General features: G+C 36.0%; 1 protein-coding gene across 4 annotated transcripts in view; it reads left to right on the top strand.

Annotated features, from left to right (window-relative positions):
• The window catches only part of GTDC1 (glycosyltransferase like domain containing 1), a 290,620-nt gene that overhangs the window by 85,380 nt on the left and 179,499 nt on the right, over window positions 1–25,741 (top strand). For all 4 annotated transcript variants that reach the window (XM_021710851.1, XM_021710852.1, XM_008054918.2 and 1 more), the window contains 2 exons: window positions 12,658–12,825; window positions 16,879–17,052. In XM_021710851.1, the coding sequence (XP_021566526.1) occupies window positions 12,658–12,825; window positions 16,879–17,052 (342 nt within the window). The remainder of the gene's footprint in view (window positions 1–12,657; window positions 12,826–16,878; window positions 17,053–25,741) is intronic.

Here is a 25,741-nt window from a genome sequence, read left to right on the forward strand (position 1 = left end):
CCTTCCTCCCTCCCTTCCTCTGCTTTCCTTCCTTCCTTCCTTCCTTCCTTCCTTCCTTCCTTCCTTCCTTCCTTCCTTCCTTCCTTCCTTCTTTCCTTCTTCTTGCCTCTCACTCTGTTACCCAGGTGTTCTTCTGTCTCAGCCTCGTGAGTAGCTGGGACTACAGGCATGTGCCTCCGTGCCTGCCTAATTTTTTTGATTTTTTTATAAAGATAAGGTCTCACTATGTTGCCTAGGCTGGTCTCTAACTCCTGGCTCAAGCAATCCTCCTGCCCTGGCCTCCCAAAGTGCTGGTATTACAGATGTGAGCCACCATGTCCAGCCTCATTTTTTTTCTATTGCAGATGTACTCCATTATTAAACATCTCACTCTCGCAAACATTTCTTGCATTTCTGTGTATAGTGCACTTTGCTGGCTTTTATTTTTATGATTAATTATCTAGTGATACTCTTATAATTAAATAGTAAAACATTGGGGATACTAAATTATTTGTGGGGAGGTATTTCTTCAAATGGCATATTAAGCACCAAATTTAGGAAAGATTTCAAAGAATTGTCTTGGACTTGCCAAAACAAACACAGGAGGAATCATCAAAACACAATAATTACTGTGAGGAGCATAACAAAAAATGTCACAAATCAAATAATAAAACAACTTAATAGAGAAAAAGCTTCCTGGGAAGGAAACTTAAAGTAAATGCTCACAAACACCGAAAAACTTAGATCTTATGATTTGTTTTAAAAAGACTGAATATTTATGAGATATCTTATTTTGTGAGTGATAGTTTTATCAGATATGACTTTGTAAAAATAGCAAGTCGTCATATTTTTTCTTGTTAGTTTATTTGTTATTTGAGTTCAAAATATCTTTCTTTCCATGATAGTGAGGAATAGATTAGTGAGGAATGATATGCCAGGAATTATTAGTGGTGTTGTTGTTATGATCATTTTAATTATTATTGCATTATAATATTCAAGTCTAAATGATAATAAGGTCCAAAAGCCACTTTGTGCTTGCCTATAGTTTGTCTTTTAGACTGGTGCCTGGACTGAGCTCTCTGTATCTGGTTGAGTGATAATGTTCTGGTTTGACTGCTCGGTATGTTCTGTTCAATATGTGTATAATCTTAGACTATGCTGGTGGGGTCAGATTGGAGTGATGACAGGACTTCCATCCATTACTTTGTGTCTCCAGTCTTCCAACGTTATAGTATTTAGAAATGAAGTCCAGAGACTTGTGAATGGCATGAAGTAAAGAGCAAAGAATATTTCAATGTAGAATGATATGTTACTGTTAAGGAATAGTCTTCTACGATAGATTAATCATGAGATGAATTATAAATATTTCACATACTAATTTTATTAGTTTATGGAGATAAAATACCATATGAAATGTTCCCAGCACACTCAGCAAGTTAGATGCTGTTTGAATTTTAATTGACTTACTTCTTCAAGGCTAACAATCATGAATCCCTGAAGATGACAAATATTATTATGATGATATTGTACATTTCTGATCTTTGTACCAGGTTGACAACTACCTTTCCCCTTGAGTTCCTTTTCTTTGGATCTGTATCGAGTGTACTTGCTTTATTAGGATGGTGAAGCAGAGAACAGTGCCTAAAACAGTATTAGAGAATCTAAGGAACAAGTAATGGGCTCAATAAAAAATGACACCAAATAGTACTTCCTAGAATTATGTTGGGTGCTCGGGTAAGATGAGGTGTGGATATAGTCCGACTTGTTTTTTAGTGGTAGAAATGAATATCATATTGAATACTTTATGATAAACAGAGAGTCAACCAGTATTATTTTAATAATGTCATTGAGGGAATGAATGATTCACTCACTTAATTCATTCATTTATTTTAAAACATTTACTAGGTACCTGGGTAGGATAGGGAACAAGAAAGGTATAGGGCCTATTAAAGGAACTTTAAAATTCAGAGTGGTAACTGCCATGTTAGGTGAATATCAAAGAACATCAAGGAATATATACTTTAATGGGGAGAAACAGGACAACATATAAAATACTGGCGAAACACATAGAACAGATATACAAAGTTATATAACAAAGTAAATGCACTCTTTTAACAGATATACTTGGTGACCAGGCCCTTTAGTTTAATAAACTCTCCAATGTATTTTCTTTCATTAGACTATTAACTATTATCTTGAGTACCTATTGGGCACTCTACTTATATTCAGCATGTGTAAAAACTAGTCTTCTTGTTTCTTCTCTACTCCAAATTGTGATTTATTATTTTTTTCTCTTGGGTCTTCTATCTTTTTTCTATGTTAAGAATTGTTACCACCACCTATCTGATTATGTGAACTAGGAGCCTTTAACCTCTCCTTTAAACACCAAGCCAGAAGGAGTAGTATCAGTTCCTCCTTATATGTTTTGTAGAATAAAAACAAACAAAATAACAAGCTAGACATTTTTTTCATCATTCTCAGTGTTAGCCACTTCTCTCTCTCCTATTGTCCTGACCACTTCATTGCTATTTCAGTAGACTGACTCCTTTATGGTATTTAGGATGCTTCCTAGAGTATATCTTCTTAGGAAAATCTTTGTTTTTTTTATTATTATAAAGATGTGGGGTACAATTTAGGGTTAGATGTACAAGCATTGATTATGTAGGTATCCTCATTGACGAGGTATGCCCCTCCCTCCCCTAGCAGTTTCCCTAAACTGCCAATCCCACCCCTCCTCCCCTGACAGAGGAAAACCTTTGTTGATAGTCATTACCTCCTCACAATCTGTGTAGCCAGAACAGTCTAGTAGCTCAGTAAATATGTAATGAGTAAAGAAATGGTATAAAACTATTCAGGTCGGTGTAGTTATTCTGTATACAATTTATATTATTTTGTTTCTCAAACACAGATTATAATTACAAGTAGCACAAAACATTGAGCAGTCTAGACACCTTAGACAATTTGAAATCAGTATGGAATAAGTGAAAAAGTAGAGGCTTTAGGTCTAGATCAACTTGGATTTGAAACTCACCACTGCCTCTCAGTAACTGTTGTTGTCTTAGCACTTAACCAAACTTCTTGTGCTTTAATTTTTTGATCAATAAAACAGTGATAATAAGAAATATCGCTTAGAATGGTAGTTGTGAGGATTAAATTGAGGATGTATGTGAAGAACCTTAAACAACACATGATTTCCTGTCTTCCTTTACATCGTTGACATTAGAATATTATGGTGATTTAAGGATTTCATTATCCAAAAGTAATTATGGGAGGCCATAGTTGAAAATGAGCTAGTTTAAGAAGGACAAATACATGGACTTTGCAGCAACTTGGATGGGTTTGGAGTTGATCATACTCAGTGATTTATCACAGAAACGAAGAACGGAGTTCCATATGTTTTCACTCATATGCTGACCTTGAACAATTGTAATGCTATAAGAAACCGATTGGCAGTAGTGGAAGACTGTCAGGGGAGGGGGGTGGGATTGGCAGTTGAGGGAAACTGCTAGGGGAGGGAGGGGCATACCTCATCAACAAGGGTACCTGCATGATCAATGTTTATATACCTAACCCTGAATTGTACCCCACATCTCTATAATAAATACTTTTTAAAAAATGAATGAGTTTTACCTCTACTATATTTGGATATATTCAGAGCAATCACCCTTATTATGAGAGTGATGGTAATTGATAGTGATACTGATGCTGGGTGGAATGTGGTGTGTTGCACCATGGGTTCTTTGACTTTGCCACAGAAAAGCTTTTCAGAATGAATCCCAAGTACAGTTAAGACAGAATTTATTAGAAAGAAAGAGACATGCTCAAGAGCAAGCATGAGTTCCTTCAGAGAGGTCTTGTGCTTGCCTTTAACAAGAAGCTTTGTATACTTTTACAACTATGATTAAGCAAAATGAACTAAGAATGGTGCGCTGCAGGTATCTGGTCGAGTTTTGATTACCTTTTCTCAACCTTCTAAGCTCATAAAGAACTTCACATAAAGTTATTGCCTAAGTAGATTTGTGCCTTTCTTAGAATATCACATCTATGTGGTTTTGTGATTTACTGCATTGGTAGATTCACATTCCGGCACACAAGGTGGGCAGGTCTGGTGTGCTTAGTCGGTTGGGTGAAGGTCATGTACCAGGAAGAAAGATGTCTAAACTCTTGCCCTATTTTAATTTAGGCTTCCTACAAGGAACTTACCTATCTATGTCTAATATGCATGGAATAACCTGGCTCAGTACTTTAATTGATTCTTTTTCTTCTCATTTTCCTACCTTTTTTTTTGTTTGTTTTTCTTGGCCAATGAGCATTCACAGCTCAGTTAATTAAAAATAAAAAGAATTAGGCCAGGTACAGTGGCTCAGCCCTGTAATCCCAGAACTTTAGGAGACTGAGGTAGGAAGTTTGCTTGAGCCAGTAGTTTGAGACAAGCCTAGCCAAAATAGTGAGACCATGTCTCTACAAAAATTAGCTGAGTGTGGTAGCATGGACCTGTAATCTCAGCTATTCAGGAGGCTGAGGTAGAAAGATTACTTGAGCCCAGGGATGTAGGCTGCAGTGAGCTATGATCCGTGCCACTGAACTCCAACCTAGATGACAGAGTGAGATCGCAACTCAAAAAAAATATTAAGAAGAAATAAAAGATTGTTCGTATAAAAATAAAAATACGGTGGGTCACCATATTGCTTACAGATAAAGTACAAACTTACTTATCCTGCATTTGGATACCTCCATGTCTGTTAGAAGACTACTTTTCCAGTTTTATCAGATTACTTACTGTTTTACCTAAACTGTAGTCAACTGTTCCTCTCTTCTCTGACTTATTCAAATAGTACTGATCCTTGTAGACACAAGACCTCAGGATCCAGGCCTTCACTGGTATCCCAGGTATTTCTGAGACTCTCAGTAATTCTGATACTTACTGTTTTTTTGTTTTGTTTTATTTTGTTTTAATGCTGTTAGTTTTCTTTTCTTCCTCAGAATCGCCATAGCACTTAGTGCCTCTACCTTCATTCACCATCAATTTCACCCTGTTTTGTGCAGGACAGAGTGGTTACTTATCTTTTTTATTGTTATTTAATGTTTCCTGTATTTAAGGCTTGCTTCACCAATTATATTGTCAGCTCTTTTAGAACAGGGGTGCTATCTTGTATTTCTTAAATTGTCAAGTCACGATGTTCTGATTTGTTGACTTACTGATGGAATGTCTAAAACAGATATATCTATAAATGTTCTGAGTGCTTCATATTACCTTGGACTTTATAAAAAATACTCTTAATAATGAATTCCAGTCTCCAAAGAAATGAATACAAACATCACATGATGTTTAAATATATGCAGTAAAAATTTCAATTTATTTATAGATTATTTATTCAATAGTAGGCCTACCCTCTCTTTCTATTGCTTCCTTTTGTTAGAAACATAATTGCAGAGTGTCTTTAATGGATTAGGCACTGTGTTAGATACAATAGTTAAAAGCTTTGTAGTTTGTGGGAATATTTAAGAGGCACCTGAATTTAAGTGTCACTTTAAGCTGAAGAAGCTCAACAGGTATTATGTAATTTGTCTCCTTAAGCATCCGTAAAGCACTTCAGAGTGTTGATGACTGCAGTGTGGATAGACATTAAGAAAACAGCCTTATGTTGGAGATATTGCTCAGTGGCAGGTTCTACATGTGGACTTTAGTTTTCTGCCTTCTCAGGAAGTGTTCTTTACATAGTACTTTCTCATACACAGTTTCTCCTGGCTATCATGATAAGAACAGGAAAGGAAAATTACATGGTGGGGAAAAAGTAAAACTGCCTAGTTAGTTGATGCTACACCATGAGACAGCTTTTGGGAAACTGGATACTCTGTTTAACAGCCTGTAAATTACCCATCACAAGAACCTGGGAAATTAAATGACTACATTTCCCTTTCCTTTAGATAAAACTTCCATCTTGTATTTTTTAATTGTTTCAGCAAAGGGAAACATTTTGTTGTGCAATGTTCTTGAAAGTTTTGAAAATCCATAGCATTTAAACATGCAGTAGAAATGTTTAATTAAGATGAAAGCAGGGGACAACTGAAGCAAATTGTGTTAAAAGGAGTTTTATATATCAGTGATTAATGAATATAGAACTTAGTTATCTTTCTACCAGGTTTTATGAACTTAAAAATTATATTGAAGCCAAAGACTTTTGAAATGTTTGTGAATAATTTTCATTTATTTCTGTACATATCATTGAGTTCCTGTTGCATTGGAAACCTGGAAGTGATAAAGGGAAGAAAGCAATAGCTCAGCTCTCTTTCCCTTCTCACATATTTTTTGTCAGCAAACGCTGCCCACTCTACCAGCACACCCAGACAGGCCCCTTGCCATCACTCTCACTCAGTACACGCATATCAGCTCAAGCTACTGTCATTTCTTTCCTCTTCTCCTTACTGTTTTCTTCCACCCATGTCTCTCTACAGTTTGTTTTCTATATGGTAGCTAAAGCAAAGTTTTCTAGTATTAAAAAATAATTTTAATAACATGAAATACATAAACAAAAGTAATATAAATATAAGAGATTTGATTATACAAAGTGGATTTCAAAACTTTGTAGATACATGAATATGAAAATTATGCCCTGGTTGAATATATGGTGCACAGTATTATGAAATCTATTCAAAAATCATACATTTTAGAAATAATTTTTAACACGGTAAAACAACATAGTGTTAAGAGTTAAAAGCAAAAACTAAAACTATGCAATCGTGTATACCTATTATGAAGTGAAAAGAATAAAAGTAAGTACACCCAATGTGCATATATAATTTTGTCACTTCCCCACTTAAAATCATCCAATCTTTTCCCATTGCTCTTACTGTAAAATCCAAAATTATTTTTTATGTGTTGCATTTGAAGAAGTACTATGTACTTTTTCAGTCTTATTTCTGGCCACTTTTTGATTGAGCAAAGTATTCCAGCCTTCTTGGTCTTTGTTCAGTTTCCCCACCTGCCAATTTTCTTCTTGCCTCAGCTACTTTGTTTTCCATTTTATGTCTGTCATTTAGTATAATACCTTGCTCAACATGTGCTTGTTAAGTGACCCACCAAAATGCAGATAGTAGCTATGTCTGTTTGGAGTGGTTATGAGTGATATTCACTTTATATTTTTTGTACTTTAAACATTTTCTATAAGGAATATGCATGGGAGACTCCCCCCCAAAAAAACCAAAAAAACAGAATTATCTTTTGGAGTGTGGGCCCTTTACAGCACAAGCTTCTCCTATTAGGTAAGTGTTCTAGGAACCTGTCTGCATCAGTGTACCACTTAGTATTGCTGTGAGAGGCTGCGTTCTGCTTAGGTGAATTCTGAGGGGGCAGTTCTTTCAGTGTGTTTGCTCATTTCATGGTGGGTGATTTACAAGTGCACCTGCCTGTACCTGTTTTGAATGTTTGGCAGTTTTTGACCAAAGCCAGCATGACTTCCATGCCCCACCCTTCCTATTTATCCAGTTTTGCCCTGAGTGCTCCCTTTTCTTTTCGTTGTTTCCCTGATGAAAAAAGTCTTCAAGGAAAATGTTTTGCCAGTGTGGAAGAGGTGAAACCAAAACTGGCAGAAGCACTAAAAGGCATCAACACTGATGAGTTCAAAAACTGTATTGAGCAGTGGGGAAAGTGTCTTGATGTATTTATTGCATCAAACGGAGAGTACTTTGAAGGTGACTGAAGTCTAAACATGTAAGAATAAATATACAATGTTTATAAATAAATTCCATTTTGGGGGGATATCTGTTGTATTATTTAATTGTTAGAAGGAAAAGAAAAAATAGTGCCATTCCAGAATTGGAGCACTCAGAAGGTGAAATTCAGCTAGCTTGGAAGAACATAGAAATTAGCTTATCACCAACAGGTCAGGAATCTGTTTAGGAAAATTTGTTAAGCAAAGAATAGCATTCACGTAACATAAGAGGGGTGTGTCAGGTTAGGAAAACCTACTTCAGCTTTTCAGTACAATCTCCATTAGTCACAGATTTAAATTTTAACATGTTAATGAAATTGAATTCAGTTAAAAATTTAGTTCCTCAGGTGCACTAGCTACATTTCCAGTGCTTTATAGCCATATGTAGCTAGTCATATGTAGACAGATTTCCATCCTCACAGAAAATATAGGATCTAGGGTCCTCGAGAGTAGACATCAAGGAGCAAGACCCATGAGAGGGAACAAAAGAACCAAAGACTTAGATAAAGAGGCTGAGCAGCACAAATCTTGACCTAGGTATTGAATAAAGTGACACAGCTGGAAGAATTTACTCTTGTCGAAGACCCCCTGAAGCCATGCAAGAAATTACATAAGTATGAGTAGTAACACAGCCCACACTGACATCTGTGTTAAATAGTATACTCTATCCCATTATGTTATAAATGACTTCAGGGGAGGACAGGGCCTACTGAAAAGATTTCATGGGACAAGAGTTAGATAGATAACCTGGCCCATGAAGGATTATGACTGGGTTGTATGGGCAGTGACTGGAATATTGAATGTCTACCTTCTGCTTCTAATTTCACTGTTCTTGCACACCATTTAAGATATAAATGAGTGCATCTTGATGATAATGGTCACATTCCTACAGTGCTTAGATATATTTAAGCATTGCTTTTTGTATATTAAGTAAATATAGTAAAAGGCAAATAACTGATCTATTCAAGTTGAACAGAAATAAATACAATCCCTAATCTTAAATTTCTGTGTGTTAAACTATTTTGGATTCTTTAAACAAATGACTCAAATTGTAGATACAATGTATGTTGGAAACAATCATAACATGTATATGGATACTATCCGAGATACACAGAATGTTGTTAATGTGTTTATAGCACAGAGCCATTTTGGTTAGAGGATTATAATAGTAGCTTACTTGTACTTTTGGTGAAATGGTAAGCTAATGATGTAGCTGTTAATTTTAATTTAGCAGACATTTTAAATATAGGTTTCTCTTACAGAGACAAAAGTTGCAATTTAAAGCTCTTTGGTGGTCTAAAAACAGCTTAATTCTGTAGTAGTATGGTAATAAGTACTAATCCAGCTTATACAGTGATTGTAGTATGTCATGTTTGTGAAAGATTGCTCAACTGCTTTCTCTGGGTTTTATGTTAATTTAAAAATATTAAACATAAAACCTTATAACATCTTCATGCTGAGATAAACTGTTCAATTTAACTTGTGCTCAAGCAGCAGCTGTCAGGAATTATCTTGTTCCTAGTGGTTTTTGCTATCACCTTGTGCCCTTTCCTGCCAGAGACACACTGTGGGATGAGAAAGCATACCTTGTTAGGATTTATTGCTTAAATAATACCTGAAGCAAGATGAACACTGGTAGCCCAGGGATTAGCTGCTGATTGAGTGATGTCATTCATTATATTACTATCAACTTTTAAAAACTGATGGTAGGGGACAAAGTAAAGTTTGCCTATCGATCATACCTTCCTTACTTTTGTAGTCATATTCATTATTTCTTTTGGGGTGTTGTTGAGCTACATATTTGAGAAATTGCTTATTGCCAAGTTTAACTACCAGGTTGCAAGTGAAAAAGCAAAGAGAAATGATAGAGATAATTTCCACCATTTAGAAGTAGTGAGGGCCATTTCAAGATTAGTTATAAAAGTACAATCAATTTCCTTTTCATAATTAAAAGGAAAAAATTTCCTTTTCATTTTGGTTTGGGCAGTCTCAGATGGTTAATATTATAGAAATATTGCCATTTTTCTTCTGAAGAAAGTGCCTTCTTTCAGTTGGTAGGTTTTCTGTGGAAGGTTCAACTTTAGGTTTGGCTTTTTTTTTTTTTTAAATATGGATCAGTTAGTGGGTAGGATAAGGAGAGAGGACATGTGGTAAAAACAGAGTGAAGGTCTCATCTTGGTTAAACATTTGCTACAGATGGTCCACCCTGAGGATAGTTTTCATGAAGGAAATTAACAGTTGGATTATGGCTAGAAATACATATATGAAGCGTTTATTGTTTATAGAATGTCGAATTTTTTTCCTTCTGCTTACTGCATTTAATGACTATTCCTCCAGATTTGTAGTTTTATAAATGTATAACCTACCAAAAAACTTACAGTAGGACAATGTATTCCTATATACCTAGTCACTTAGATTAATCAATTGTTAATGTTGTTGCACAATATACATCTTAATATTTATTTTCAGTAGCATTTAGAATTAGTTGCAGATGTCATGACACTTCACGTGTAAATAAATTGACATGAATCTCCTAAGAATAAGGATATTCTGCTACATAATTGTAATAAAAGTACATGATACTTTAAAAATTCAAGATTAATAAAAATTTATAGTCTTATATCCAACCTGTATTTAACTTTTCCTATTGTCCTAATAATGCCCTTGATAGCTGTTTCTTCACCAAGAAGTATTCAAGCAAGAAGCACATATTGGATTTAGTTTTGGGATCTCTTTATTTTCCTTTAATCTAGATTTTTTTTTTCCTTTTATAATATGGCATTTTTAGATATCCAGCTTAGTTACTTTTTGGAATATTTGTCTGATTTTTTTCCTTACCAAATTCAGATCAGGCATTTTTGGAAGGACTGCTACTCTGATTTGTATCTTTCTGCTCAGGACATCACATTTGAATGACATACAATAATATCATTTTGACCCATTACTGGTTGTATTAACTTTCATCACTTTGTTAAGTTGGTGTCTACCGGATTTCTCTATTATAAGGGTACCATATTGAGGAAAATAATAAGTCATAAAAGGACTGCATTGAATGCATTTTTCTGCCTTGTTTATGGAAAACATTGCACTTGCTCAAGTCTTAATGATTAAGAACAGGAGTCATTACTTGCAATAGTGTGTATGGTCAGAGGTGTGGAGTAAGGAGAATAGTCATTGGGGGGGATTATTCAATAACTAGACCCACAAGTTGCCATCCATTCCCTTTTGTGGAAAATATTGATTAATTGAAATTAATATTTTGTTATTTTCTTGCTAAGGATCAGATTTTCAGGTAAGCAAATATCTTCACATTTCAGAATTTTCGATGTAAGTTTAGAGAGACTTATGTGGTTGGGGGGGATATTCTTGGACAAAATAGGGCATTATTTGATCATAATTTTCTGTTTTCTTTATTTGGGTGTAGATAGAGAGTTCAAAAAATAAATTCACTTCCTTGGTAAGATTTTTTTTCTTTAAAGAGATAAACCATAACCTTAATACAACTATATGATCTTAAATAGGAAATGCTGACTTTTGGTCTTACGTGCCTGTTTTAGCCCATGAAGAAGACACTTAAATTCCTACTTATGATATATGCACTTATTATGCAGTCATTCTTCTTATGTGAAAGGCTAGTGCTTCATATCATATAAACACCTGAAGTTAGCCATTTGGCTTGTCAGCAAGGGAGGATTTATAGCAGTTGTAATTATGGCAATAACAAGGATGATATTTTGTATTTATTGAGTACAGAAAAAAAGCACTTGCAATATAAGTGGTCTACAACCAACTCATATCTGTGGTGTAATGAAAAGCACCTTGAGCTTAGAAGACCTGTACTTTCTGCTTTGCCTCTTTCTATCAGTGTGATCCTAGAAAAAAATCTTAACCTTGTTGGAACTCATTTTTTAGAATGAAAACTAAAACCATAAGGGTCAAAGATGTTACATTATGTTATAAAGGTGGCATTCTATCAAAATTGTGCCATCTAAATATCCTCAACTGCTGAGGGAATGTACTTTGTCACCCTTTTATGTCGGTAGACATCTCATTAGGGAAACTCTTCCAGGTTGTCCCAGACAATTCTTTCTGTTTGTTTCTCTAATACTTTGTGTATGTCTCTATTACAGGCAGCATTTATCCTGTCAGCTACCTTGTTCATCTTTTCTGTTCTTCCTGGTTAGACCACGGTGCATAGTAGGCATTTAACAAATGTTTGTGGAATTAGAGAGTAAATAGACACTTGTTTTTATTTATAAACATGAATAGGTATGCTTTCAGTTTTCTTTTACCCCCAAAGACAAGAAATCAGTATTTCATCAATTTTTTAATACTTGTGCTTTATATGAGGGATTTTATAGATTGTGCATGTGGTGACATTAACAGTTTAGTAAGGAGAAGAAAAGATTTAAAGGAAAACAAGTATTATGCTACTTTAAAAGTGGGGGGAGGGTGAGAAAGCATGCCAGGAGAGAAAGATCACACTTGATAAGTCTATTGCATAAATCAAAAGGGTTTATGTCATAACATGAACATGTGCCATTCCTGCTTGTATATTGAATTTCAGTAGTTGGTTGCATAGAGAAGTAAAGTGTAATGAAACTGGCAAGCAAAGTATTCCCTAGTCAACCTTATCTTTGTTCCGTTTGTCCTTCAGATAAAGCTTTTCTTGCCTTTTTCAATAAAATCCGTCTAGCTTTTTTTTCCTCTCTCTCTTCTTTTTTGCATCTCTTAGTAACTGAGCTAAGAAGACCAGTGAGATCCAGAGCTTTTATAGTTCTAAGCAGCTGCTTTTTAAGAGATCAAAACTTAGAATGCCACTACATCATATTAAGCCTCAACAATTATATGTCCCTATAGGGGATGTGTTTCTCTTGGGGTGGGAAGAGAAAAGAGGAGAGAAGAGCAAAGGATAACCCCTTCATGCATACTTGGGACAGTAAACCCTAATTTCCTTGTTTCCTAGGATCCTCTTTGCAAGCTCGGTGCTTAACCTGACCGAACTGGCTGCCCTTCGCCCTGACCTTGGGAAATTGAAAAAGATTCTGTACTTCCATGAGAATCAATTGGTATATCCTGTCAAGAAATGTCAGGAGAGGGATTTCCAATATGGATACAACCAAATTCTTTCATGGTAGGTATTGATTATATTTGACCCTTTGCTACCTTTTTCTTTTTTTCTTTTTTTTTTTTTTTGAGTTGGAGTCTCACTCTGTCACCCAGACTGGAGTTCAGTGGCTGCTCCCAGCCACCGCAGCCTTGACCTGCTGGGCTCCAGTGATCCTTCTGCCTCAGCCTTCCAAGTAGCTGGAATTACAGGCATGCGCTACCACACCTGGCTGATTTTTTGATTTATTGTAGAGATGAGGTCTTGCTGCCCAGGCGGGTCTCGAACCCGTGGGCTCAGGCAATCTACCCACCTCAGCCTCCCAAAGGCGTGGGATTACAGGCTGAGCCACCGAGCCCGGCTCTTTTTCTTTATTATAGATAGCTAGTTCTTAAATCTGGAGACCTGCTACTGTACACTTATTTTAAAACACTTTAAGGTAGGTGCAAGTATTTAAACATATTTTCCATTGTAGTAATTACTTGTGCTTTTGCAGTATATGTACGATCACAGCTAATTCTTTATAAAATTATATGTATAACAGTCTAATTATATGTTGAAATAATTATTGAACTATTTTTCACAACATTCAAGATAGACTCAAATGATTGGCAGGAGCCTTCATTCTTTGATTTCATGATCTGTTGTTTAAGGTACAGTTTATATAAAGGGCAGTTAGTCATCTTTTATTTGCTAAGTACTACCACTGTATTCAGCTAAATCAAAATAGAAATTTATAGAGAAATAAACTAAAATTTAAGTCTAATGGAGCAACTTGAGGGTTTGTCCCTATTTTTGGTTGTTTGTAAGACAGAGAAAACTAAGGAAAACGAATCTTTATATAGTGTTTTTTTTTCTCTCATTGAGTCTTCTGAGATGGCACAGCCTTAAAATATCATGACATTTTAAAGATGATGGTCCTTTCTATTGTTACTTCAACAAGATGTATCTCCTGAAGCTTAGTTAATGAAAGAAGTTAATAACAACTCTGAAGCGGCTTTGTGATTGGATCCTGTTCACATAACTGCAGCAGTCAAATGGAATCTGTTTGGCACTGATTGGGTGCATTTAACTCATCTTTGTTATCAACAATTATTAGCAATTGAGATTAATGATGTATTTAAAAAGGCCCTCAATTCTTTTTTTTTTTTTTTTTTTGAGTTGAAGTTTCACTCTGTCGCCCAGACTCGAGTGCAGTGGCTGCTCCCGGCCACCGCAGCCTCAACCTGCTGGGTTCCGGTGATCCTTCCGCCTCAGCCTTCCAAGTAGCCGGAATTACAGGCATGTGCTACCATGCCCGGCTAATATTTTGATTTATTGTAGAGACGAGGTCTCGCTGCCCAGGCGGGTCTCAAACCCGCGGGCTCAGGCAATTCACTCACCTCAGCCTCCCAAAGGTGCGGGATTACAGGCTGAACCACCGAGCCCGGCTTGGCCCTCAATTCTTGCAGGTATATTCCATAGATTAGTTGACATAGAAAACAGCTATATAGTAATAATTTTGTGTTTTGAACATTTTGTAAATGTTTTTCTACAATCATTTTTACAAGCTGCTTCAGTTGTGAAGTAGCAGTGCTATCAAAACAGAGTGGAAGTGCTTCACGTCAAATGTCTCATAAAAAAGCAACCGTTTTAGAATTTCATAATAAAATTAAAATACTTTATATTGAAACCGAGAAGAGTAATATGTTTTAAAAATGAAAATAAAATCATTTTGTGCTTTATCAATATGGAAAACATTTGTAATATTCTTTTGATTTCTTAAATTAGCATCATTCTTCTCCTCAGATATGTGTTTATTACCCCTGAGAAATCACTGGGAAAAAAATTAAGTTTATTTTCTCCTTTATGGGTGGCTTTAAAGTTAGTGGAAGTTATACCCACTCATATTAGGGAGAAAATGCACCAAAAAGAGTATTTCTGTAAATTATCTTGGATCTTTAATTTAGCATAGACTGGATTTTTTAAGAGCATAAGCACTTGGGTTGCATGCCCTTTGAGGGAAGGCAGCTAAAAAAAAATTTAGTTCCCTGCTTCTCCTCTTTTTCATAAAATGTCGTTTTTGCTCACAGGGAGTGAGGCTATAAAAGCTGTATGTGATTTTTCAGCATAGCTTTTCTCAAGAGGGTAAACTTATAGACAAGGTTGGAGAGAGAGAGGTGGACTTCATCATCAGTTGGCTTCTTAATGAGGAAAAAATGGTTCACAGTTGTCCAGAGGAAAAATAGGAGTGTCAGAAAGTAGTCTTGTTCAGATTGTGTCTGAAAAGTATGACCTCTTACTTCCTCAAGTGTTTCTTTAGTTTTCTTGCTGACTTCTGCTCTTTGGCACTGTCAGATTTCTTTCTTGATTATGTTGCAGTTAAGGACTTTAGAGATGACTGACATAAGCACTCACCTTAAACAGAGGTTTCACTGACCCTCTGACTTATGAACACATGTCATAACTGTATATTATGACCTGTGGGTCACTATTACAATATGTGACAGACTAGCTATAAAACATCCTTCAACTTTTGGTATATTATTATATTAACTTCCTTATTGCTTCATGGTATGTCAGCATTTCTGTGACATTCCTTTGTATTATGCATGTTATAATCATCCCTGATCCCCAAATTTGCACTAGGTAGCAACTAGAAAAAAAATACTTGTATGAAAAAGCATTTTTTGTGGGGGGGGGAAGCATGGGAATAGCAGGTCAGTGTTCCTTTCACTGGTTTTTTTTTTTTTTTATTCTGCTATGTATAATAATAAGTAATAAATAATAAATTTGGCTGTCTAAGCAAATATGACTTAAACTGAACAGGATTTGCTGTGGAATTCCTATTCTATAAGCTCTACTTATTCTGTTGTGTTTTGCAGTCTCATGGACACATAACTTCTTTTCAGTGTTATTGCTCTATCATTTTTAGGGTGAAATAAAACTAACTGCTTTGTCTTGTATATAAATGCTCTTCTACTTATGATGGGGTTAACACCTAAACTACCAAACATTGTAGCTTATCCTAACCTAGTTTAAATGTTCTCAGAACACTTGCATTAACCTATAACTGGGCAAAACCATCTGTCAATACAGTCCACTATAGAGTATGGGTTGTTTGCCCTCATGATTGCATGACTAACTGGGAGTGGCAACTTGCAGTCAGTGCCCAGCACTGGGAGAGAGTATCATACTGCATATCACCAGCCCAGAAAAAGATTAAAATTTAGAATTCCAAGTGTGGTTTCAACTGAATGTGAATCTTCTGTTGAAGATTTAAAAAACCTTAAGTTGAACCATTGTAAGTTGGGTTCTGGTATGTACTACGTTTATTTTGTTTAATTCTGAAGGTCAGTGATATTGCAGTGCTTTATAATTTATACATTTCTTTGTGTAATCAGTAGGACCTAGTGATCTGGATTTCTGGATCAATTTCTACTAGTATCTTCCACTTCTCTGACTACTCCACTATAATATAATATAATAATGAAAAAGTTATTGTAGGGGTACCATAATCCTTCCTGAATAGTCCCAGAACTTTAAAAAACCGAACTCATTTTTTTTTAAGTTTGCTTGCTAAAGCAAGAAATAGACTTTAACCAAATAGTGTTGAAAGTATGATGCCCTCGTATGAAAATAGCTTTATTTGAATTAATTTACTTGAAGGTAGTGAGGAATATGACAGATGTTCTGTTTTCATTAGTTGTGAAGCAGTGCACATCACTGATATAGAAATTCAACACGGGTAGTTGGGTCTCAAAAGAAAAGGAACTGCTGTACCTAATGTTGATAATAGAGAAGGTTTCTGGCATTATAGAAAAATGTGCTCTGGTTTGACGTCTCATGTGGTCCCATGTAATTGTTTCATTTCTCTGTGGCCTTTCCTCTCTGATGCTACCAGTTCAACATCCTGTGATACAGACTAGTGAAACTAACTTATCTATTAGAGACATTTTGAAAGGTAATGATGAGCAGTGAAGAGTTCTTTGGAAACCTAAGGTATAGGATAATGCTGATAAATACAGAGGTCTTAGGTTTATAAAAATAATTCCAAATGAGTTTGGGCTCATCATTTGCATTTATCTTTTACCTTTATAGCCTGGTGGCTGACGTGGTGGTCTTCAACTCAGTTTTTAATATGGAGTCATTTCTCAAATCTATTGGAAAATTTATGAAGCTGATTCCTGATCATAGACCCAGGGATCTGGAAAGCATCATCAGACCCAAATGTCAAGTTATTTACTTTCCCATCAGGTTTCCTGATGTGAGCAGGTCAGTGTGTTTGACTCTCTTCTCAATATTGTGTCATAAATTATTCCTCAAATGTATAGAAATTGGTGTTCTTGCCAGTTTTAACTTTCCAGTGTGAGCATGATTCACTAGAGAATTGAGTTCTATTTCACCATGCTGTGATTTACAAAGATTTTAAATAATCGTGTGTCTAACCGCTCACTGAATAGTTAGTTCAGATATTGAGTCTTCCTTTCTTTTCTTTTGTTTATTTGTTTGCCAAAGCAAGCTGCTTTGGCTTTTAACACTTACTATTCTTTTTGTTTGTTTTGTTTTGTTACAGAAGTCATTGTCAAGTATATTTCTCAACCTATGTGGCTTATACCCATTGATTTGTATGTATAATAGTAGCTGTTCTAAGTAAGTCAGTGTTAAGTCTCACTGCCTAGATGACTTTCATTTCCCATGTCGTTTTCTTCCGTTTTTACTTCTTTCATTTTTTATTACTTATATTATTTTAATAAAGAGTTAGGTCTTCTATATTGGGTTGCAAATGCACTTAATTGCCATTTTTCTTTCTTAGTTACTAAGGACATTTTTTATTACCCTTGTTTCTGGGCCCACTCTGAATTAGCAATGAATGATGTGGCTCAAAGGGAACATCCTGGAATTCCTTTTCACTTTTGATTAAACCTAGCAAAACTGTTTTTACTACCACCAGGAATATTTCTCCCTTGTGAACAGAAAGTTTACTTCAGTGGTACTCACACTAGCTGGGGATGCTGCTGTTTTCTAACTGACTGCCTCCTAAAAAGAGTTCAAGAACAGCTGTTTCTTCCCCATCCTTGAAATGAAGGCAGGAAATGATTTAGCATCCATAGATGTTATGTAGAAGGTCAACATTAGTCACTGTGCTCTACCCTTACTGAGTTCACTCAGATTTTGCTGTAGGGACAGTAGTCCTCATCTGTACCACTATTGCTGATTTATTTGAGTGTCTTATTTGTTAATATTTCACTGAAGAAAAATCTGCCCATACCAAATCAAGTTAGCGAGTTGTAAGATTTAAGTTAGATTTTACCCAATCTTTATTTTTATGGAGTGCAGAAAACAGAGACCCAGAGAAGTAGAAACGGTTTGTTCCCACCCTGTCATTGTGACAGACTGGATGAAAGTTTAGGCCTTATGACTTTTGATTCAAATTTCTATTTACTGTTCAAGCTTCCTGTCATTATAGGTCATTTGTCAGAAACATCTAATGATTTATTTGCTATTTTCAAAACTGTAAGGCTAAGTGGAACCAAGATCACAATCAATTTTCACATATAAATGTATATAATTATGTAAATTATATATACTATATATTTGTAGACATACAGTTTTTTAATGTATGATGAAACAGTTTTAACTTTTGAAAAATGTAATTGTTATACTTTTAGGTCTGTGATTAACTAGAACACATTTACATATCTGAATTTTTAAAAAATGAACCTTATATTTTGACATAAGCTTAAAGTTCTTTTATATAATATACAGGCAAAATGTACATCTTTAAGAAAGTAGGTGATTGTAGCTTATCTTAATTACTACTGCTATAGAATTCCAAATAAATAATGTAGTAAAACTCATTTGCATATGATAGATTTCTACAACATCATATATTTAATATACCTATGGCAGTCGAATAGTTTATTAATTTGGACCATGTTACCATAAAGGAATCTAGCTAAATAGAAGAAGGTTAAGAAATATTTTGGCTAAGATAACATTCATAAGCAAGGTCTTAGCCCAGAGTGTTATTTGAATTTTTCAGATGGTAATTTGCTTTATACAACCCAAACTCATATTGTGTAAGTAAATGATTATCTGCATGAATGACAATCATTGTAATGCCTGCAGTTTTAAAATCATATTATTTTGTCAAGATGTTGAAAATATTTATTAATTCCAAAGGCAGAATAACCAAGGTGATTAAAAAAATTTTTTTGAATGCTTATATCTTTCTCCCTATTTAGATATTATTTGGTCATGGCAAAAATGAATTTAAGTAAAAGCAAAGCAGAAGATATAGTTAAATCATTAATGTATAACATGATATGATATAATGTAATATAATAGATATTAACCTGGGGGAAAACCATATTTCCAGTGAAATAAGTGAGGATTTATAGAGGTGGTATCTGTTAAAACTCAGAACTTGTCTATAGCGTAGGCATTCAGTAATATTCAACTTGTGACATAGCTGCTACCTCTTGTTCTCTTTACCCATCCCTTGCCTCATTGCCAAAGATCAGAAAAATAATACCAAGAAAGAATATTCTTTTGAAAATATTTTACTATCTGTATTGAATAATTGGGATGGGAAAGCTCCCAAACATGGTAGTTACGTATATATGTACTTGTGTCTTGACCACCACTTACTAGTTCTGTGACCTGTAAAAGTGAAATGATCTTGAGCTTAGGTTTTTTAATGGTTATGATTAAACCACCTCATAAGGATGATGCAGCGATTAAATGAAATAATGCATAGCAAATGCCTAGCATATAGTATACCCCCTCCAGCAACAGATTATTTATCTTATTCACCTCTCTACTCCCAATAACTTATAACCTACCATATTTATTGCCACCTGAATATAGAGAACTGTCTGACTTTATACCTCCCTCCTTCCCATAATCAACACTTGAAAACAGAGAACTACTCTGCAGAAGGCTCAGTCTAATAAAAATAAAGAGGTTGGTTTACTTACTTCCTTTATCACCCGGAGTCAAGCAGTCCTTTGGCCTCCCCAGACCCTACCATCCATTGATTGAGCCAACTTCTTAGTTTTACTTTTGTCTCATTTTCTCTTTCTTTGTCCAGGTTAATTTTCTTGCTCCATCATTATATTTATTATATTGCATATGTTCTCAAGTATTTTATACGTTTTGCTTCATCTCTATTGCCAAAACTCCTGACCTACTTAAATCTATTTGTTTACCTGTTCTCTACCCACTCTCATGGGATTGAACATGACTGGAGAAAAACATCCAACCATATTTATTAGCATATTCTAACTTCATGACATCTAAATTCAGATGGGCCCTTTGAGCTACTTGAATACTTTCCTCTTCTAGATTATTAATCATGCCTTCTCCTTCTTTGGGGGGAACACTCCCATGCACAATCTTCTGTCTTCATTCTCAGCAGATGACTAAGAAAATAGAAGCAATTGCAAGATAACTTTCATACAATGACACTACCACATCTACCCAATTATGTGTCTCTGGGTACATGTTTTCTATTTTCATACCTGTTACTACGGTTGAACTGACCTTGCTTCTAAGGCTTCATTCCCACTTCTTTGCCAGAGCCCATCCTTCTTACATACTCAAAGACTTATTGTAGTAGCTATTTTTCCTTCTCTATACTGCATCATTAGTTTTCCTTTTTCTGAATCATTCCTAATTTCCTTTCTTCTGGATCATTCCTATTAGCATACAAAAAATAATATTATTTCTTGTGTCTTTAAAAAATTCTCTTGATGCCGGGTTCAGTGGCTCAGCCTGTAATCCCGCGCCTTTGGGAGGCTGAGGTGAGTGGATTGCCTGAGCCCGCGGGTTCGAGACCCACCTGGGCAACTTGGCGAGACCTCATCTCTACAATAAATAAAAAATTAGCCGGGCGTGGTAGCACGCACTTGTAGTTCCAGCTACTTGGAAGGCTGAGGCGGAAGGATCACCAGAGCCCAGCAGGTCGAGGCTGCGGTGGCCGGGAGCGCCCACTGCACTCCAGTCTGAGCGACAGAGTGAGACTCCAACTCAAAAAAAAAAAAAAAAAACATTCTCTTGTTTCCACTTCTCCCTTCTACTACTGTTTCATTTCTCTCCTCTTAGTAGCGAGATCTCTTAAGAGAGTTGTTTATGCTTGTTGTATGACAAGTTTAATTTAACTCCTCCTGTTCTCTCTTAAAGCCTTTCCACTGAAACTGTTTTTGTCAAGGTCACCAATGACTTCCATGCCTCTAAATTCTATGGTCAGCTCTCAGTACTAGTCTACTTAACATAGCCGCATTTGACACACTATGATCCATTCTTCAGTTGGCCTCTAGGACACATAGTCCCCTGATTTTTATACAGGACTGCTACTTCTTAGGCTGCTTTGCTGATTTCTCATCATCTTACTGACCTCTTAACATTGGAAACACTTTGGCATTCTTGATACTTAAGTGGTTGATGGAAAAAGTATCTAACATTGAAGTGCGAAGAAAAAATAAAGTAAGGAGGTCAACAATGAGATAATTATCCTGTGGAACAAAGGGAAGAGAGTTTTAAGATAATCAGTAGTGAATTCAGAGCAGTGAAGTTAAGTATGGCGATGACTAAAGAGTATTCTTGAATTAGACAATTAAAGGGTCACTGTTACCCCATCCTGCATTCTGTGAAGTCACAGAAAAGGTTCATGTATATGCTGTATACTGATAGCCAGAGAAACTTTGAATTCAAGTCTGGATGAGAAATCTCTCAGTCTCTTTCTTTTCTTTCTCATTGTCTGTGTACACACACACACACACACACACACACACACACACACGCACATGCACACGCGCACGCGCACACGCACACGCACACGCACACACACCCCACTTCTCATTTTATGGATGGCCCAGAGAAGTTATGTGTCTTCTGGCAACCACACAGCTAGATATAGGCAGAACAGGAACTAGAACTCATATCTCAAAATCTCCATCGACTGCTCAGCTCCACTTACTGTAAATGCAGTTTTGAGGTCTTGATTATCTGATTTTTCAGCTGACAGCAGATTAGCAGCATCAAATTGGGGGTGTGATAAAGGCAGGTTCACTGACAGCAGTAGAAAATGACAGCTGACTGACAGCTTGACAACAAGGGAGGAGAGAGATAACTATTTTGAAAAAAATATATGGAAAGTGAAAAAACTTAGCAGCCTAGAGCCATTCTGTGGCAGGGCAGGCTACTCTGCACATCAAATAACCCCTGCAGACATTTCTCCATGATTGTATGACTTGTACATCAAAAGGGTGACTGTGATTTATTAAGTGAGATTAAATGGTAACCAGTAAGTTTTATTTTAAATATGTAGGAAAATGCATGACCCACTTTTGACAGAAATGATAAACGACAGCAAGTGGAGGTAATTGCTATATCTTACTCTAAGATGTACATGAGTTGTGGTCACCTAAAAGAAGACAGTAAACAATTGAAGCCTTTTATTGTGCAGTTGTAATATCCTTAAGTTTTAGATGACCAGAAGGCTTTCAATAAGCTATCTTTTTTACATCTCCCCGATTGACGCTTTGCCATCAACCAAATCTCCCTTTTCTGCTCAATAGCAGACACTGGCTCCTTTGGTACTAAAGGCTTCTAGGCCTGCCAGATGATTGGTGATCATCAAAGCAGATTTTGTAGTATTAATACCAGAAGATAAAAATGATCTTGATACACGGTGAGATGAGACTCGCTACTGGAATATATTGCAGAGGAAGATTATTCTGTGTTAAAGATATATAGATTAGATTGAAAATTAAGGCATTTTACTGTGTGTTTCAAGAAAGCACATTTCACAGGGAACTCCATGGTGCTGATGATTCTGTAGTGGAGAGAAAAAAAGAAAGGAGCCCTGGGCCTGCTGAGCTACATGCTAGAAGCAGCCAATATTTTCCTACTCTAGATCATGTAATTGCCATAGAGGCAATGCCTAGCAAAGTAGGGAAATTTTAAAGATCCAGTTCTTTGTGTAAATCTGTCTTATGAAATCAAAATATCTGAAGAATTTGTTCCTTGTTTTCTGAAAGTGTTATCAGAAGAAGAGCTAACCATAGTAGCTACCCTTATTGATTCTTATTTTATGCCTTGCATTATAGCTAAGCATATTATACATAATTTAGAATTTTATCTTTAAGTCTAATGAAAGATGTTATCCATTTATAGGGGAAGAAACTTACGCATAGAGAATGTAAGTAGTTTTTTTGTCCATAGTCACTCATAAAGATAGTAAAGGTAAAACTAGAAGTCAAAAACTTTAATACTGTTTTAGAATCCAAACTCTTGCCGGGCTCGGTGGCTCAGCCTGTAATCCCGTGCCTTTGGGAGGCTGAGGTGAGTGGATTGCCTGAGCCCGCGGGTTCGAGACCCGCCTGGGCAGCGAGACCTCATCTCTACAATAAATCAAAAAATTAGCCAGGCGTGGTAGCACATGCCTGTAATTCCGGCTACTCGGAAGGCTGAGGCGAATGGATCGCTGGAACCCAGCAGGTCGAGGCTGCGGTGGCCGGGAGCGGCCACTGCACTCCAGTCTGGGCGACAGAGTGAGACTCCAACTCAAAAAAACAAAAAAACACAAAATAAAACCAAAAAAAAGAATCCAAACTTTTAACAGTCTTGCTATACTTTCTCTCTCACAAAGAGAAACTCTGGTCCCTAGTACTTGACTTTGCGGTGAAGAACAAATGATTTATAAAAGAGAGCTGATAGAAAGGTTGAATGAAAGTTACTATGTCATGGTAATGTTATAAAAGAAAGACTGAAGGCTTTAGAAAGCAGACTTTTAAAGGTTAAAGTTCTGAAAAAGAAGTTACTGCAAGTAAAAAAAAAAGGTGTTGCTGCAAGAGGACTGAGTGTGTGTGTGTGTGTGTGTGTGTCGCCCATGATGGAGTACAGTAGCTCAATCAAGGCTCACCGTAGTATTAACTTCCTGGGCTCAGGATATCATTTTGCCTCAGCCTCCCAAGTAACTTGGGTTATAGGCATGCATCACCAAGCCCAGCAAATTTTTTGGTTTTTTTGTAAAGGTGAGGTCCTGCTCAGTATCCGTCTTCTTTCATCTCTCTCCACTCCAAGACTCCATACTGAAAGGGTATCCATGATTTTCATATCACTAGATTATACTCACTTCTGACAAATTGGATATATGAGAATGTAGTGTAGAAGTACACCAAATTACAAAGTGGCATCCCTTATCCTTGAAAAAGATCATGTTTTCCAAGGAATTCCATCAGGGAGCCATGAGTAGAGTTTATCAAAGTGGATATCATCTTCAAATAATATTCACTTGGATTAAAGGTGAAGAGAAACAAATTTTTAGGCTGTCAAGGCTGATACTTTTATATATTTATCACTTATCTGCCTTCTCTGTCCCATTATATTATGAAAAAAGAGTTTAAATTTTTTCATTATGGTTGCACATAATTAATGTAAAAAGATCAAATGTATATGTTCCCTGTGGAGACCTTAAAAAATCACCCACTTACTTATTTTTTAATGAGGAGTTGAATTGATGCTGTATCCTTAGGAGTTTAAGTTTGGACTTTGAGCAAATTGAAGTGAGTATACTGTAGACTAAGAAATATATACCATATCTGGGTTTCAGGTCCAATTCAGTTCCTCAGAGAACATCCAATATCAACCTGTTGTAATCATTAGGGCAGAGTTTTATATATTTCTGTGATATTTCGCTGTCTGTTTCCCAACATATTGGGTTTTCAGAATTGCTGCAGAGTAAAACAAGCGTGCATTTTACCTGAGACTTTCCTCAATTTATAGTAGATTTGATATCCCTGGAATAGGGATTATATAAAGAATATCTCTGCTCTCCTACCTCCTACATTTTTAAAAGCAAAGGAAAGAAGGAAAAGATGTTGGTCATTTGGAAGAATTTCTCTGCACATTTCTCTTCATCATTTCTATGTAGCTATAGCTAAAATGTGAAGCCAAAACAGAGGTGTATGGACTTTGCCTAACCAATTTAGAAACAAAAATAGGGAATTTTAAAAACAGTGTGAAAATTTTAAATGAAAACTCCCAGGATGTGCAAACAAAGGCAAGGAGCCTAAGGGGTTTTTGAAGAATTCTTATTAAAGAAAACACTATTTTACATTGCAAAGCAGATGTGTCAGAAAATAACAGCAGATTTGTAATTTGAGAATTTGTGGATTGATAGGACAGAAGGCAGCCCCCATGGCTCCCCATGGAAAACTTTTTGTTTTCTGCCATCAAGAGTTCTGCTTTTGGGAGGTTGCCAAAAAACACCTTAATCTTCTTACCACATGTGGTCATATTTCTCAGACATTTTGAGAAAGTATTAGTGTTAGACATATTAGTGAAACTACTGCTTTTTCTCTGTGAAATAATGAAATGGGCATTGTCTTTTTGACTGTTAATCGATACCTAAAGTATAAGTTCTAGACTTTTGATTTTACAAATTTACAAAGTTTTTATTTTATAAACTTAAATATATGAACAATTATTTTGCCTCTTCAAAATGAATACAAAAAAAGTTTTCTTTGAATGTGAACGTCATTTTAAAAAATATATAGCCTCATTGTATGAAACAAAACCTTTTGATAAATTATTCCAATGTGTAATACCACTCACTGTCAATAAATCTCCTTTATATCTAATACTAGTATTTCATACTGTGTTAGATCATAACCATCTTCCTCCTAACTATCCTTTTAAGTTTAAAAGGATATGATCGGTGGCTCAGCCTGTAATCCCGTGCCTTGGGAGGCTGAGGTGAGTGGATTGCCTGAGCCCGCGGGTTCGCGACCCACCTGTGCAACTTGGTGAGCCCACGGGTTCGAGACCCACCTGTGCAACTTGGTGAGACCACATCTCTACAATAATTCAAAAATTAGCCGGGTGTGGTAGCACACACCTGTAGTTCCAGCTACTTGGAAAGCTGAGGCGGAAGGATTGCCGGAGCCCAGCAGGT

This window comes from Carlito syrichta, unplaced genomic scaffold (assembly GCF_000164805.1).
Source record: "Carlito syrichta isolate Samal-C Ts95f unplaced genomic scaffold, Tarsius_syrichta-2.0.1 Scaffold301613, whole genome shotgun sequence".
Taxonomy (NCBI): Eukaryota; Metazoa; Chordata; class Mammalia; order Primates; family Tarsiidae; genus Carlito; species Carlito syrichta.